This window comes from Lepidochelys kempii, chromosome 20, assembly GCF_965140285.1.
Source record: "Lepidochelys kempii isolate rLepKem1 chromosome 20, rLepKem1.hap1, whole genome shotgun sequence".
Lineage (NCBI taxonomy): Eukaryota > Metazoa > Chordata > Testudines > Cheloniidae > Lepidochelys > Lepidochelys kempii.
Window position 1 is genome coordinate 26,559,649 of NC_136399.1, and position 16,830 is coordinate 26,576,478.

General features: G+C 62.8%; 1 protein-coding gene across 7 annotated transcripts in view; it reads right to left on the bottom strand.

The window, feature by feature from the left end:
* PDE4A (phosphodiesterase 4A) overlaps positions 1 to 16,830 on the bottom strand; it is a 168,323-nt gene that overhangs the window by 122,391 nt on the left and 29,102 nt on the right. For 6 of the 7 annotated variants that reach the window (XM_073318230.2, XM_073318231.2, XM_073318226.2 and 3 more), the window contains one exon: positions 8,666 to 8,898. In XM_073318230.2, coding sequence (XP_073174331.1) covers positions 8,666 to 8,898 — 233 coding nt within the window. The remainder of the gene's footprint in view (positions 1 to 8,665; positions 8,899 to 16,830) is intronic. The other variant, XM_073318233.2, reaches the window with a different exon arrangement.

Consider the following 16,830-nt stretch of genomic DNA (forward strand, 5'->3'; position numbering starts at 1 on the left):
AAGAGACACAGTCACCCCATAACAGGGTCTCGCAGCTGGTGTCCTGGGGCACCCCAACGACCAGCCAGCCCCACTCCTCCTGGGTCTGCACAGGGATCTGGACCATAGGGAAGGCGAGGGGCTTCGTCCCTGGGACCCTCACACAGCTCACACAGCCCCTCAGCATCTGAGGCTGCACCACCCAGGGTCTGACACCAGTTCTCTCTGTCCCAGGATCTCGCCACCCCAGGAATGTCTCCCCATTCACCATCACCTTCTGCTCCCACTGGGGGTCTGAGGGGCCTGGCCCCAGGAAACTCCACACAGACATATAGGTTGGGGTCAGGAGTGGGAACCTGTCCACCTCCCCACCCATCTGGCTGACGGAGTCTATGGCCTTGGGACCCAGCAAGGGAGCTAGACACCGGGGCTTTTCCGTAGGGTCCCCTTGGTTCAAATCGCCAGCCTGCTCAAAGGCAGTGAGGTGGGCATCCACACCCCCCCCCTTAACTAGGGGCAGCAATTTAGTCTCGAGGTTCCCTGCGGAACTGGCCCCCCGGGGTCTATCCCCACTCACCCCGGGGAGGTCCCCTAGGCCTCTCCGCTCCACCACCGCCAGTTCATGCTGCTGCTGCTTCTGCAGCTCTTTCTCGGGCTCTCGCTGTCTCCCACGATCCTCTTGCTCCCTCGGACTCAGCTCCAATCCCGTCCGTCTCGATCCCCCGATGGGGAACCCGATCGTGAAGACCCCCATCTGGTCGGGGACAGGAGTCTTGGCGATGCCTGGCTCCCACTCCAGCTGCTCCCAGATCCTGCTATAGCCCCAGTTGGGGTCAGGAATCTGTTCCTTAGAGCGGTCATCCTCCTCCAGCTGCACGATTAACTGTGCTTTGGTGAACTTTCCAACGCTCAACCCTCTCTTTTTGCACAGGGTTACAATGTCCTTCTTAAGGAGACGGGGACAGACCATCACTCCGCTCCTCCCAAGTTGTTGTGGACTCACAGGCCCGTGTGTTCTCAGCTCCCCACGGTTTCCAGGGAGAACCCCTAGTGTGCCAGCCCTTCTCGAGGTCACCACCTCTTTGCCAGGGTCGAGCTGCAGACTCCTCCGCCCCTTGGACTGCTCGCTGCAATCCCCAGGGGAACCCTGTTACTGCAAAAGTCCTTCTCTCTCCCCGGGCCAAGCTGCAGGCTCCTCCGCCCCTGAGACTGCTCACTGCAGTCCCCAGGGGGACCCCATTACTGCACAGTCCTTCTCGCTGGTCACACACTCCCAGGGGTTAACCGCCCCCCGAAACCGCTCCTCTCTGAGCCTTCAGCAGGCCTGGTCCTCGGCAATCCCCCTTCGTGTTACTGCTCCCCAGTCACTTACTGCAGGAAGCGCCATCCACGGGGTGCAGTACATCCCACCGCTGCCACCAGTTGTCACGGAGTCCCTGGGCGATGCTCTGGAACTGCTCCCCATGAAGCCAGTCAGGACTCTGGGGTAGTCGCCTTTCTGTGAGCAGCCTGTCTTCAGGACACACAGCTCACACAGCTTCCACCTTCCTGGGTCTGGCCTCGGAGCATTCAGCATCCTCTGCCCCTCCGTGTGCTTCCCCCCAGCGAGTCCGCTCAGGCGGGGCTCCTGGGGAAGCCAGAGGGTCCTGCCCCCCAACTTCGCAGTCAGACGTGACTCTCAGCCAGCCAGTAAAACAGAAGGTTTATTAGACGACAGGAACATGGTCTAAAACAGAGCTTGCAGGTGCAGAGAACGGGACCCCTCAGCTGGGTCCATTTTGGGGGGGCCGTGAGCCAGACAACCCCGTCTGCCCTTCACTCCATGTCCCAGCCAGCCCCAAACTGAAACTCCCTCCAGCCCCTCCTCCTCTGGGCTTTGTTCCTTTCCCGGGCCAGGTGGTCACCTGATTCCTTTGTTCTCCAACCCTTTAGCTCTCACCTCCCAGGGGGGAAGGGCCCAGGCCATCAGTGGCCAGGAAACAGGGTGTTGGCCATTCTCTGTGTCCAGACCCCTGCACACACCTGCCCTCTAGGGCTCTGCAATGATCATACACCCTTACCCCACCACCTAGATACTTAAGAACTGCATAGGGGAAACTGAGGCACCCCCACACTATTCGGAGGAAACATTAAGAACAGGCCCACTTCGTCACAGTTAACCTTTGGAACCTTTGGCCAAATGGAATTCTTGTTTCCCAGCCAGCCTTAACTGCAGGCTCACTGTGTGCCAGGTTTCTGTCGCGGTCTCAGAGCCAAACGCCTCCTCAGCTGCTAGTGACGGGGCCGATCTCACATCCTCTCCAGCTGCACCACTGAAGCCCCAAAAGACCTGCTTCCCAGCTCTAGAGCACTATCCGGAGGGGAGGTGCCTGGAGGGAAAGTAGACAGAGCAGAGATCCGCACAAGCTCCACCAGCAGGGCCAGGCCTAGGACCGCTCTGCGCCCTACACTGCACCACTGCTGCCTCCCTAGGAACATCGCTACTCTCCAGGCTTTCTAACCTGCGCACAGCAAAGGCACCCCGCTTGCAGCAGAGACGTACCAGCACGCTGCCCGCTCACTAGGGCCTCAGTAATTTTTACAAAATCCACGAGGGAACACTCCGCTAGGCCCGTTCCAAAGTGTTCTCCTCAATAATTGAACTCTGCTGGAATTGCCGAAGGAAATGAGCAGGGGCAGAATGTGTCGCACCAGCCCCGCCGTTTGGGTGTTCTTATCCCGGCCTGCACCCCGCCGTCAGCAAGGAGGAGCCGCACGGTGCAGGACCCAGCCCTGATGGGTAATTCCTAGGACTCAGGAAACGGAGAAGCCTCTCCCATAGGTAGTGGGAGCTGGCTGCATCCAGACGGCGCGCGAGAGGTCGGGTGACGTGGGAGCTAGTTGAAGTTATTATGACAAAGGACAAAGGAAATACAAAGGAAAGAGCCCAGCAATGAAACAGCAGCTGGCGAGCCGCAGATGCAGCCAGGGCCACGTGAATTTCGCAGCCATGAGGTCTGGCTCCTGACCTCCCCTGGGCTGCAGAGCTAGGTTCAGAGCCTCAGCTCTCCTTTCAAATCCCTCACAGCTGCAAAGAAAACCTCCATGATGGGACCTGAGAGCAGCCAATGCTGCAGTGTCTGAAGAGGGATTTGAGCCCTGGCCCGGCAAAGACCCAAGCACACGCCTAGCTCTATGACTGCAGTGGAACTAGAGGGCCCCGGGCTGATGCGGGGAAAGGGGGGAAGAGGGGGCGGGACGTGTCTCCCCATCTGATCCAGTCTGGCAGTGGCTTCATTCCCAGACGCTAATGGGAGTAAGGGACTGGTGTGGGGCTTGCCTGCCCTGCTCTGGTGCTGAGTGGCACCCAGTGCTCCGGGACAGCCTGCTGCCCTGGGCCCTCGGCCCACATAGCCGTCTGGGCACAGCGCTGGCTGGGGAATAAAGGGCATCATAATTACAGCAAATTATCTCCGGGACAAGCTGCAGAATGAAGCTGACGCCAGAGGCGGCAACCCCCTGACTCCTTCCTCTGACCGCTCGCCAAGCCCTCCCGGAACGGCTCAGGGCAGAGCTGCAGCCACCGGGTGCGGGGCGGTACCGGCCCCACACAGCCACAGCTCATGTCTGGGAGCACCTACCGAGCGGGAGCCCTGCCCCAGGCGGTCGGAGGCTCAGGAGATGCAGGCAGCATTGTGAGCCCCCCGTTACAGGCAGGGAGGGAAGGAAGAGAAAGATGCAGGGAGTCACCCCAGGCAGTGACCGGCAGAGCCGGTATTTGAACCCAGAGCTCCTGCCCCAGCTTGTTCCACTGCCCCAGGGAGCCCTTTCTCCTGGCCCTGGATGACAAGGCCTGTCAGCACGAGGCACAAGGAGGCGGCTCCCCCCATCCCTCCCTCGGCTTCCCTTGCCCTGGGCGGACACGGAAAGGTCACTGCATCCTCTTGCAGCCCCGCTGCTGCTCGTGCGTCTGCTTCAGACACTTCACTCCCAGGGGGGGCCAATCCACAGAAAGCTGCTTCCCTCGCCCACCAAGGCGCTATGAGCCCTGGCAACTGGGCAAGGCAGGAATCCCCCCTTTCCACCAAGCCAGGGGATTTTCCAGCCAGCTGCTCCCTGGGGGCTCCGAAGAGAAAAGGAAAGCTCTGGGCTTTGCACAGCATTCCCAGGGGACTGCAGAGACTTCGAGCTTACACAGGGACAGAGGGTCTAAGTCCAGGGTTCGGGAGCCGTGTAGCTGAGTGGCATGAACCCGCACACACGCACGCACACCCCGCCACGCCGTGTGAAACTCACTCAGTGTGAGGTCACCAACTCCGGCCCCGCAGCAACAAACGCTCCCTGACCCTTTCGAGGGGAAACAGGGCAGTGGGGGTGTGAAATTCAGCCCCAAACCAGGTGACCCTCCAAACGCATCCAGCCAGAAGAAGCCAAACTAGGAAAAAAATCATGGAGCCCTTAAGAGGCAACACTGCTGGGGTTTCCCACAGCTTTCATGATTCCGTTTTGTTTCCTGGCCCTATTATTACGGTAGCACCTAGAGGCTCTAACCAGAGATCAAAGCCCTGCTGTGCCAGGCGCTGCCCAGACACAGAATGAGACACAGGCCCTGCCTGAGAGAGACCATGTCCTAACCAGACAATTATTAGGGTTACGGTAGGGCCTAGAGGTCCCGGCCCAGATCGGGGCTCTGGTGGGCTTGGTGCTGCACACAGCAAGAGATTAACCCTGCCCTGACGAGCTCACGGTTTAAATGGGCAGGACAAAGGGTGTGAGGGGAAACCGAGGCACAGACCAGGGAAGTGGCTGATTCAGGTCTCCCAGCAGGTCAGTCACAGAGGCAGGAACAGAACCCAGCTTACCCGGGCCCCAGTCCAGGCCCCAGCCCACTAGAGCACATCTTACCCCTTGCTTGCCTGGCTCTTCCCCCAGCCTGTGCAAAGCAGGATTCTCCCAGCCCACCCTTCCCACGGCAGTGCCCAGGATGTAGGACACAGACACACATCAGCAGAACATGAAAGCGCCACTCCAGCTCCCCAGCCCGTCCTGGCCCTCGCCCCCACACCGGAGCGGCAGGGAAGATCTACAGCCGGCTGTGGGGGGTGATTAATACCCATGAACCTGAGGCTCGTGCTCCAAGAAGCTCCCCCGAGAGATCCTGCCAGAGGTGCCCTTTATCACCTTCCAGGCGCTTGGCAGAGTTTATTGCAAGGAAAGACGGAAACTGACCTGCTTGGGCCTGGGTCTGATTCACACTGCCCGTCTCCAGGGCAGCACTAGGTGTTAGACCACACTTGCCCCATCGGGCCAGGCACTGCGTGGAGCAAGAGCCAGCCCCAGCCCTGGGAAGCTTTCAGGCTACACAAACACAGGGTGGGAGGGGAAACTGAGGCAGCGAGTGAGGAAGGGACGTGCCTAAGGTCACTCAGCAGGGAATAGAACCCAAGGGTCCTGCCTACACGGCCAGCCCCTGAGCACCAGTGCACCCGCAGTGAGGCCGGGCTAGTATTCCCAGCTCCCAGACGGGGAACTGCAGCACAGCGCCACCCGGCGGCTGCCGAGAGAGCTTGTCACGGAGCAAGGTCTTGATCCCAAGGGCCCATAATCACTAGACCACCCGTCTCCTCTCCTGCTGTCTCCTCTCCAGGACAAGGAGGACTGTGCCAGGCCCCCCCAGACAGCCTCATTCCCCCGCCAGCCTGCGTGCCCTGGCTCCCAGCGCCACCAGCCACCTGCGTATGAACCTGCCCAACGCCCGGAGCTGCTGCAGCCACCCCGCGAGCAGGCAGGTGGGAGGCAGCTGCAGCGGGGCCAAGCCCAGGGGCTGCAGGCATCACAGAGCTTTGCTGTCTCCGCGGCCAAGCCCGGCGTGGGCAGGTTGTTATCTCCAGGGAAAGGAGCTGCTGAGAACCAAGCGGGCACTGATCCCACGGGGCTCCAAAATTAGCAGCCAGGTCTCCCTCCGGAAGGGCCTAGCAGGTAGCCAGCTGGCTTGGAAGTCTGTGTGGAGCTGCAGCCCGTGGCGAATCCAGCCCCTGCTGTGGATACTAAACCCTGGAAACCTGCCTTAACTTCCTGGCCCAAGGTCACACTGAGTCTGTAGCCAAACCTGGAATTAAACCCGCGCCTCCTGCGGCCTAGCCCGCCACCTCAGCCCCCGGCCCAGCCTTCCGCCGGGTGCGTCCCGTGGCGGGGCTGCCGCCCGAGGGAGGCTGGGGTTACATGCCAGCCACTGAATACGACCTGTCACGCAGAACTCAGAGCACTGAGGAATGGCTGCTCTGATGACTCCTTCCAGTGGCATTTTGCTGCTGAGATCTTGCCTATAATTCCTGAGCAGCACCTTGGGTCCAATTACCCCGCTCACGCTTAGCATAATGTTAACTTGGCTTAATTAGCCTGAGACTTAACATGACAACGAACAGGGGTGCAGCTTCGATAGGCACCTCCCAGGTTGGCAGCTGTCCCTCTAGCAAACAGACACACATCGCCATGGTCCAGCCAGCCCCAAGGCAAATCAGGCACATCCGCGCTGGCAGCTCTTGTGAGCTTGAGACCCTGGGGGCTTTGCTTAAAGCCCCAGCTCCTGGAGTCATGTGAATGGGGAAGACTCTCAGCTTGCACTGCAAAAAGCTAAGTCAGTTTCTGGCCCTTTTGGCTGCAGAGAAAAGCTTGGAACAGGGCCCTCATTAGAGCAATTGAATAACAGATGTTGTGGTTCGCGAGCGATTCCAAACCCTTTTGTTAAACTCTCGCTGCAGGGTGAACCGAAAAGGACATTTTTCAAAATTTTCAGTGAAGTAAAACATTGAAAACAGTTTTTTCAGGCTGAAGTAAACCCTTTGTTTCCATTCAGACCCTGTGAAACGTTTGTGATTTATTTTTAACGAACAGGAAAAAATGCTGAACCGTCATTTCAAACCAAGATTTCACTTTTGCTGGCTTCCCAATGGGGCTGAGCCCCAGGGAAATCCAGCTCCGAGGCTGGGGGCTGGGCCCCAGGGAAATCCAGCTCCGAGGTCAGGCGCTGGGCCCCAGGGAAATCCAGCTCCGAGACCGGGGGCTGAACCCCAGGGAAATCTAGCTCCGAGGCTGGGGGCTGGGCCCCAGAGAAATCCAGCTCCGAGGCTGGGGGCTGGGCCCCAGGGAAATCCAGCTCCGGGGCCGGGAGCTGAGCCCCGGGGAAATGTTGTTCAGGGTCACGCCAGCAGTCAGGGGCAGAGCTGGGAGTCCAGGGCCTTAACCACCCGAGCGCCCCTAGTTCCAAACTCTGGCATCACTTCCCACGAACTAGGCCCCAACCCCCTTCTTTGTGGATAATCAGAAAGCTCCTGCGTTTGGCATTATCCCCCCATTTCCTTCCTCCAGCGCCCACCTCCCCACATTGTCACAGGCTGGTCAAAAGGGATTTAAACCAGGATCGACTCTTCTTTTGGTCTTCTGCGGCAGAATCGGTGCTGAAGCCCTGGCCAGGGGCCCCGGGCTCGGAGAGGAACAGGCAGGGGATGCAACCAGCCTGTCGGAGCTAATGACAAAAGCCCAGAGGTAACCAGCATGAACCGCGGCTCCCCCAGCGCGGGGAAGCGACTGGAACAAACAGGGAACCTTGAAGAAACAAGGACTTTGCTTCTCTGGTGTCAAAAGACAATTGATTCCCAGCTGACGAGTGGGGGGGTCCACTGTTCTTCCGCCGCCCATGGTTCAGACAAATCTCCACAGGGCACCCAAAGCTAACCGGGCTCCCTGGGGCTGTGAGAGCTATCTGTGGGACTCCCCCCAAACCCCGCTAAAAATAAACAGGCTGTGGCCCAGCCCCTCCTGCCTGTGCCCTCCAGGAAGCAGCATTACAGCATCCGCTGCGGTCCTTCAGTGCCCGGCACAATCAAGGGAGCGGATCTGCTAGGAGGTGACGGGTTTGCCCAGCCCCAGGGAAGGAGAGAAGCAGCCAGACCCCTGCTGGTCTCTGTATGGCTCCCCCCCGACTGGTCTTGGGGGCCCCCCCACTAAGGGTGTTGCTGTGGAGCCCCGAGATGCAGCCTGCATGGCCATGCAGGGTGTAACTGTCTCCCAGCCCGGGGGTGAGACCAACCCTGCCACAGGGCACTGAGCCACAGGAGAAGCTGCGGCACGGCCAGGATTATAGGCCGGGATCCCCTGCGGGCAGGGGGCAGTAAGAAGCTGATGGTTTTAGGGAGATTTCCACCGTGCCCAATAAATCTCTATCAGAGCCAGATTAAATCACAACTCGCCCTGGATCAGAGCCCTGAGGGATCCTCCCCTTCACCCCAGCGCTGGCCCGGTCTGCAGGGCCCACCCTTGGCGGGCCACAAGCACTGCTGAGACCCGACTGCAGGGGGTGCTGTCGGGAGCTGGCCAGGGAACGCTGGCACCCCCCCGGCTGCATCACCTGCTGGCAGAGTGCGGGGCGCTGCCCCCGACATGACTAGCCCTTCCCCCGGGTGTTTGCACGCTCAAGGCACGATAACCAGCCCTTCCCCCGGGTGTTTGCACGCTCAAGGCACGATAACCAGCCCTTCCCCCGGGTGTTTGCACGCTCAAGGCACGATAACCAGCCCTTCCCCTGGGTGTTTGCACACTCAGGGCACGATAACCAGCCCTTCCCCCGGGTGTTTGCACACTCAGGGCACAATAACCAGCCCTTCCCCCGGGTATCTGTCGCACACACTGTGACCCCTCCGTGCCCTACCTGTCCGGCTCAGCGTGGGTGATGGCGATGCGGGGCGGGATGCGCAGGGGCAGGGTGGTCGGCCTCTGGACGCTGTCGGGCTCCGGTGATCGCGCCCGATCCAGGGGTTTCCACGGCGGCACCTGCAGGCTGGAGGAGAGCCGGCGCCGGCCACGCCGCAGCTCCGCACCCAGCATGCCGCCCGCGGTGTAGGACCGGCTGCAGAGCCCGGGGTCCAGCAGGTCCTTGGGCTTCTGCCAACGAGAGCAGAGGGCGAGCGTCAGGCCAAGGGCCCAGAGCAACACCAGCCTGGGGGGAGGGTGACCCACAACCTTTCCTCACCCTCCATCTCCTAGAGGGGACAGGCCCCATGTCCCATTCCCTGCCCCACGAACCAGCCAGTCCCCGCCCTGGAGCCAGATCGGAGCCAGCGCCCCCCAAAGGGGACAGGCCCCGTGTCTCATTCTCCCCCCCGGAGACAGCCAGTCCCTGCCCTGAGGCTGGAGGGAGCTGGCGCCCCCAGAGGGGACAGGCCCCATGTCCCATTCCCCCACCCCCGAGACAACCAGTCCCTGCCCTGGGGCTGGGTGGGAGCCGGCACCCCCCAGAAGGGACAGGCCCTATGTCCCATTCCCCCGCCCCGAGACAGCCAGTCCCCGCCCTGGGGCCAGATCGGAGCCAGCGCCCCCCAAAGGGGACAGGCCCCGTGTCTCATTCTCCCCCCCGGAGACAGCCAGTCCCCGCCCTGAGGCTGGAGGGAGCCGGCGCCCCCAGAAGGGACAGGCCCCATGTCCCATTCCCTGCCCCCGAAACCAGCCAGTCCCTGCCCTGGGGCCAGACCGGACCCAGCGCCCCCGAAAGGGGACAGGCCCCATGTCCCATTCCCCCACCCCAAGACAGCCAGTCCCCGCCCTGGGGCTGGAGGGAGCCGGCGCCCCCCAGAGGGGACAGGCCCCATGTCCCATTCCCCGCCCCCGAAACCAGCCAATCCCTGCCCTGGGGCCAGACCGGAGCCAGCGCCCCCGAAAGAGGACAGGCCCCGTGTCCCATTCCCCCACCCCAAGACAGCCAGTCCCCGCCCTGAGGCTGGAGGGAGCCGGCGCCCCCAGAGGGGACAGGCCCCGTGTCCCATCCCCCCCCCCCCCCCCCGAGACAGCCAGTCCCCGCCCTGGGGCCAGACCGGAGCCAGCGCCCCCCAAAGGGGACAGGCCCCGTGTCCCATTCCCCCGCCCCCCCGAGACAGCCAGTCCCCGCCCTGGGGCCAGATCAGAGCCAGCGCCCCCCAAAGGGGACAGGCCCCGTGTCCCATTCCCCCCACCCCGAGACAGCCAGTCCCCGCCCTGGGGCCAGATCGGAGCCAGCGCCCCCCAAAGGGGACAGGCCCCGTGTCCCATTCCCCCGCCCCCCCGAGACAGCCAGTCCCCGCCCTGGGGCCAGATCAGAGCCAGCGCCCCCCAAAGGGGACAGGCCCCGTGTCCCATTCCCCCCACCCCGAGACAGCCAGTCCCCGCCCTGGGGCCAGATCGGAGCCAGCGCCCCCCAAAGGGGACAGGCCCCGTGTCCCATTCCCCCCACCCCGAGACAGCCAGTCCCTGCCCTGGGGCCAGATCAGAGCCGGCGCCCCCCAGAGGGGACAGGCCCCGTGTCCCATTCCCCCGCCCCCGAGACAGCCAGTCCCCCCCGGGGCTGGAGGGAGCTGGCACCCCCCAGAGGGGACAGGCCCCGTGTCCCATTCCCCCGCCCCCGAGGCAGCCAGTCCCCCCCGGGGCTGGAGGGAGCTGGCGCCCCCCAGAGGGGACAGGGCCTTGCTCGCTACCTTTGTGCTGTTGTCACCAGCCCATCCTGGAGGCCCGGGGTGGGGGGGCGGTGTTTGAAAGAGATGTTTATTCTCAGCATCCTCAGGCTGCGCTAATCAGCCCCCGCCCGTCTCAGCTGCGGGGGGGAGCTAAGGACGGAGCCCGGTGCTCGTCTGCGGCTGCTCACAGCAGCTGGAGGCGCCGGCCTCTGCTCGGCACCGGAGAGGGGCTCGGCCTCTGTGCACCCCGGGCCGCGGAGTCAGCGACGAGAGGCAAACCGGCTGGCTGAGGGGACAGGGAATGGGGGGGCCTGTTCCCTCTAGGGGGCGCTGGCTCCCACCTGGTCCCAGCTCAGCAGGGTGGGCAATGGGGCGCGGGGCCTGTCCCCTCTGAAAGGCAGCACTTGCTCCCATGGGTGGACCATGCTGGGTCACAGGAAAGGTGGTTGGCTCCAGCCCCCAGGCCACCCCAAAGCCCGGCACCCGAGCCGGTCAGTGAGACAGCCCTCAGCAGCAGCCTCCGCGCAGAGGCCGAGGGCTGAGCCGGGCTCCTGGCGCCCGTTGGGGTGGGGAACGGGCAGGGCTGGGGTATGTGGAGGAAGGGGGAACCACTCTGGGCAGGGCCCTCCCAGCATCGGATGGCTGCTGAGAACTGAACCAGCCGCGGTTCCAAGCGACAGAGCCAGCCGGGCCGGTCAGTCATTCCCTCTGGCCTGGTGCGGCTGACAGCGCCTGGCGCGTTGCAGGGGCAGGAAGTTGGGACCCACATGGGAATGTGGCACCCAGGGCTGCTCTGGCTTCTTCCAGCACCAGGCTTGGAGCCAGGAGAGCCGGGTCCAGATCCTGCCTCTGCCACTGACCCCCTGCGGGACCTTGGGGGAGGCACTTAGCACCATGCTCCTCTCCCGTGGAGACCCCCATGTCCCGCAGGGAAGGTGCCGCTGACACTGGCCTGCTCGGTTCAGCCCATCGCATAATGGACGAAACCCCCAGCTTCTGGCAGACTCCGCAAACCCGGATGGTTTGCTCATCGCCAAGGGGAAGGTGAAATCTGGGGTGTGCATGTCCCAGCAGCAGCCGCCAGAGAAGCATGGGCAGAAGGACGTCATTTCACACCCCAGGGCAGGGAGCTGTGCCCTGAGGCCGGCGAGGTATTCGGAGATCAGCCCTGAGTGCAAACCAGGCCCCGCTGCCCTTTCCGGAGCAGCCCTGGAAATCCACTGCAGCGGCTGCTCCGAAGTCAGCGCATTCCCCAGCCAATGGAAGAGTTGCAGAATCCCCGGGGAAGAGCTGAGCCCAGGCCGGAACCGCGAAGGAGAGCAAAGCAACTAGCGCATCCCACGGGCGGGCCAAGGAGGAGACGGCAGATCTGGTGGCGACATGGACCCCAGCTGGAGAGAGAGGAAAAGGGCGACCGAGGGGAGCGCTGCACAGAACACGCGAGAAGCTACGCCCATGAGCATGGCACCGGGGCGGGGGCTGACCAGCGCAGCACAAGCCTGACGTGAAGGGTGAAGGCTGGTGGATCCCCGGGGCACCCCAGAGCGCGGGAGGATAAAGGAGAAGAAAGAACGTGGTGGGCAGCAGGGCCCCTGGCCTCTGATGGGCCACGAGCCGAGTTCAGCAACAGCCCAGGCGTTTGACTGAGCTCAGCGCCATGCTCGAAGGGCGTTTCACCAGCCTCCTTGCCAAACGCCCAGACCATCAAGGAAACCCAGCCCGTCCATCAGCAGAGTCCTGGCTGCATGTGGGTTGCGGGAGCCCAGGGCTGGGCTAGCAGGGGCTGCAAGTTGGGAGGGGCACTGGCAGAGCTGTGGGGGGACCCCAGGCCTGGGATAGCAGGGGGCTGCGGGTTGGGACTGTGGAATTACCAATTCACCCCAGATTCGCTTGTCACTAATGGGAAGAAAAGTCCCAGGCCAGAAGCATGGGGGCTGGGAAGAAGCATTTCAAATAGTTTTCAAACCATCTTGCTGACGGGTCCTTTTTCCAGAACTAAACCAGGCTCCGCGGAGAGCCAGGTCCCAGCCCCCCGCCCCAGGGGTGTGCTCAGAGTCCCTCCTGCCCCCCACCCTAAGCGGCTCTAGTCAGAAGCTGAGATCCCAAGCCCAAGGTGCTGGCATGCGTGATTGCTATTCCCGCCAATCCCCCAGTCCCTGGCTCCAGGCATCAGCTGAGGGGGCTGTGAGCGCCCGACAAGCTGCTCTGTTATTTGCTGGGGCTTTGCTCCACTTCCGCTGTTCCCGACGCTCTGGAACTAGGCAGATCTGTCACAGAAACGTCCTGCTCTCGCTGAGCCGCCTTGGCGCTCTGACGGTGGCGGCTGGCAGGCGTCTCTGCTTCCGCAGGGAATTTGGTGCCGGGAAGGTTTGCAAAGAGCAGGCTGGGGGCAGCAGGAAGCAGGCAGTGGTGTAGCCAGCGCATGCCAGCCCTAGTGGGGAAAGGCCCCGGGACCCACTCAGCCCAGGGGCAGATGATGCTGAGACTCGGTGACTGGTCACAGCTGTGTTTAACAGGCGCTACGGGGTTAACCAGGTCCTAAGCCACCTGCACTCGAGGCTAGGCTGGTGGCCGTGCCGTGCACTGCCCGGGGCCCGCAGCGAGGGCACATTGTTGCAACCTGTGTTCCAGCCAGCACCTGTGTCCAAGCACAGAGCAGAAGCTGCCATGGGCTGGGATCCCCCTTCGGTGACGCACCAGAGTCACGCTCTTCATTAAGAGTCCAAACGGGCACGAAACTCCCCGTCCAGGGTGTGGCCAGCGTCGCTAGGGCAATGGCCAGACTCTGACCTTGCGAGGACCCGAGTCCCCTCCCCGAGAGACACTAGACACGCCAGCGGGTGAGGGCAGGGAGGGAAGGTGGGCAAGGGGAAGGCTGTTTGCCCATTTGGCTGGGATTCACAAACCCGTGTCTTGGGCAGAAAGAAACAGCCAGGGGCTCCAGATCGCCTGGAAGGGGCACGCCTGCCCTTTACACCCCCACCCCGCAGCACAGGGCCCCCTGGGGTCAGCACTGTGAGGGGTGAGCGCCCCAAACGCCCCCCACCCCGCTCCTTGTGACACAGCGCCCCCTGGTGCCACAAGGGGTCAACACTGGTTCAAAGGGCCCCCACATTCCCATAAACCATAACCACCCCCCCCCCGGCCCTGGGGAGGTCTATCAGCGCCCTGCCAGAGCGGGGCAGGGCAGGGCAGGGAGGGGAAGTCCCAGGCCCAGGGGCCCATCCCTTGCTGACCCACACAGAGCAAAGAAACAGGCCGGGCCAGGGTAGAACGGCCTCATGGGGCACCGGGATCAACAGCCACACCCGGGGGGACCTGTCTGCTGAGCGGGGCTGGCCAGAGGGTGGGAGACGCTGCCAGGACACACCGGGTCCTTCCCCGCCTCATCGGCTAGCACATAGCTATGGGGCCACCGCCACAGGACCCCAAACAGCCCGCTGCCTCCCTCTGGACGCCGGCTGCCCCTCAGCCCCACAGGACCCCAAGCAGCCCGCTGCCTCCCTCTGGACGCTGGCTGCCCCTCAGCCCCACAGGACCCCAAACAGCCCGCTGCCTCCCTCTGGACGCCGGCTGCCCCTCAGCCCCACAGGCTCTCGGGACGATGGAGACAAGGCAGCTGGGAGCTCCCAGGGTGGGGCGGAGAAGGCGGCAGACCCAGCACGGAGCAAGGTGACTGGGGTTCCCTCTGAGCTGCCCCAGATATGGGGGCACCAGCAGCGCCCCCAGTCTAGTCCCAGTTCAGGGAGGGGCGCAGGGTCCAGTGGCTGGAGGGCCTGGGGGGTCAGGACTCCTGGGTTCTATCCCAGCTCTGGGAGGGGAGTGGGGATCTAGTGGGTTAGAGCAGGGGGTCAGGACTCCTGGGTTCCCCTCCTGGCCCTCACAGGGGAACCCAGGCTAGCTACGAAGAACTAACACTGGTTATTATCACTCCGCCCTCCGAACACGCCTAGCCAAGCTCCCTGTCCAGCCCGATCTGAATGCTCGGTTTCTTAATTAGAAAATGTAATTAAATGGCAGAGAGACCCGGGGCGGGGGACGGGAGGGGGGAATCAGTGGAAAGAACTCATTCAACTGGGCCCTGAGCAGCGTGGACGGGCAGCGCTGCCCTCTAGTGGGCAGAACGGGAATCACAGCTCTCGGGTATCCCCAGCCGCCCACATCTCCACAGCAGGGAACAGCTGTGTGTCCTAGTCCTTCCACTGCCAGCAGGGATTCCCCAGCAGTTCAGGCAGGGGGCGAGGCTCTGTCCCCCGTCTCCCAGGAGAACCCAGCCAAGACGTTGATGATTTCACCAGATCCCAAGGCCTCAAACCATCTGAGCTCCGTGACAGACCCACATGGCCCAAATCCGCAGCCAGAGCAACACAAACACTCCAAGGACAGAAACTGGGGAATCCCGCAGGCAAAGGGGGGCTCCCCAGTTCCCACAGAAGGGGGAGGGAAAAGAGCCAAAAGCTGTCTTTTATCATTGCTACTATTACAATAGCTCTTTGACACCACAGCCGAGATCAGGGCCCCATCACGCCGGGCACTTCCCAGACCCCAGCCGAGATCAGGGCCCCATCGTGCCAGGCGCTGCCCAGACCCCAGCCGAGATCAGGGCCCTGTCGTCCCGGGCACTTCCCAGACCCCAGCCAAGATCAGGGCCCCGTCGTGCCGGACACTGTGCAGATCATGAGCTTCGTTGCGCCAGGAGCTGCCCACATCTCTGCCTCACAGATCATCCTAAAGGCAGCTCCTTCTCTGTGCAGAGACCCCCCCAGGAGGAGCTGGAAGCTCTGGGGCCTTGGGCGCAGTGATCTTAGGAGCCTGTGGGCTGGAATCCCTGCTCTCTGGCCTCTGCCCAGCTCAGGTGTACAGAGGCCCGGGGTGGGGAGCGTGTGCCTGAGGGGGGGATATAACCCCAAGCCCACCATGTCTGCCCATTTGCCTGGAACCAGCCCAGGTTCCCTAGGGGTATTTTCTTAAGAAACTGATGAACGTAATTGGTGTGAGTATTGGTGTGCCAGCTCTTGGATAACAACAGACACCGGCCACCTGCGAGACGCTTGGCAGGAACAGCCGGGACACAGCACCACCATCAGAGCCGGCTGGGGTTAATCTAACGAGCAGGGCCTGGCCAGCAAACACGTTGTCAGGGCATGGACCAGAGACACTGAGCTGAGCCTGAGATACAAACACGCTGCAGCCACCACACAGACCAGCTGGGGGGGCAGGGCGATGGGGAAGCCGGGGGGGACCCTGTGATGCTGAGGGCCCGGGGAGCCACGAAGCGGGGTGCAGGGCACTAGGCGGGCAGGGGGCGCAGGATGGGGGGCAGTGCTCTGGCGATGACTCTGGGCGGTGTACTCAAGGAGGCTGCTGTCTGTAAGGCGACCCTGGCTAGCTAGCTGCAGAAATCAGAACATGGAGGGCTGGAACTGCGCAGACCTCGGCGACTTGAGCGAACGGAGGAACTGGTAGCAGTAGTAGGTTGTCATCTCTATGCGAACTAGCACTATGTGAGCCGAGGGAGTGAAGCAGTTGCCCCAGGGGCTAGTGTCAGTCCGGGGCGTATTAACAGGCGTGTCGGATGTAAGACACGGGAGGTGACTGTCCCGCCCGGCGAGGCCCCAGCAGGAGCCGGTGTCCAGGTCTGGGCGCTGCACTGCAGGAAAGATGGGGACACGCTGGAGAGCGCCCGGAGGAGAGCAGCCGGACTGAGCGAAGGTTCAGCCAACCCGCGTGCGAGGAACGTTACAAACCCTGGGCCTGTTTGGTCCGGAGAGGAGAAGCCTGGGGGGGCCCTGAGAACTGGCCTCACACGCGCAGGGCTGGGGGAGGGGCTGTTCTCCAGGGCCACTGGGGCAGGACAAGGAGTCCAAGGCTCCGTCTGCAGCCGGGGAGGGTTAGGTCTGATACCAGGGAAAACGGTCTAACTCCCGGGGTAGCTGAGCTCTGCAGTTGGCTCCCCAGGGCGGCTGGGGAATCCCTGTCACGGAGGGTTTAAGGGCAGCTGGACAAACCCCTCTCAGGGCTGCTCTGGGTTGACGGGATCCTGCCTCGGCGGCGGGGGCTGCACTTGGTGGGCTCCGGAGGCCCCTCCCAACCGGAGGCGTCTATGATTCTATAGAAGGGGGAGTCCTGACTCCCGGCCCCTCCTGCTCTAGCCACTAGATCACACTCCCCTCACTGGGGCTAGAACCCAGGAGTCTGGGCTCCCACATCCTTCCTTTCCTAGCAATACAGCATGGGCCAAGGTAATGCAAAGCAACCTGCCTCCACCCTAGTCCGGCAAACGTTAGTGGGGGTCACGTAGCGTGATCAGCACAGGCTGGGTTCCCGTGCCTGGCAGAGATGTCAGTGAGCTCTGGGTTGGCTTGGGAGTGATCACCCTCAGCACAACCCA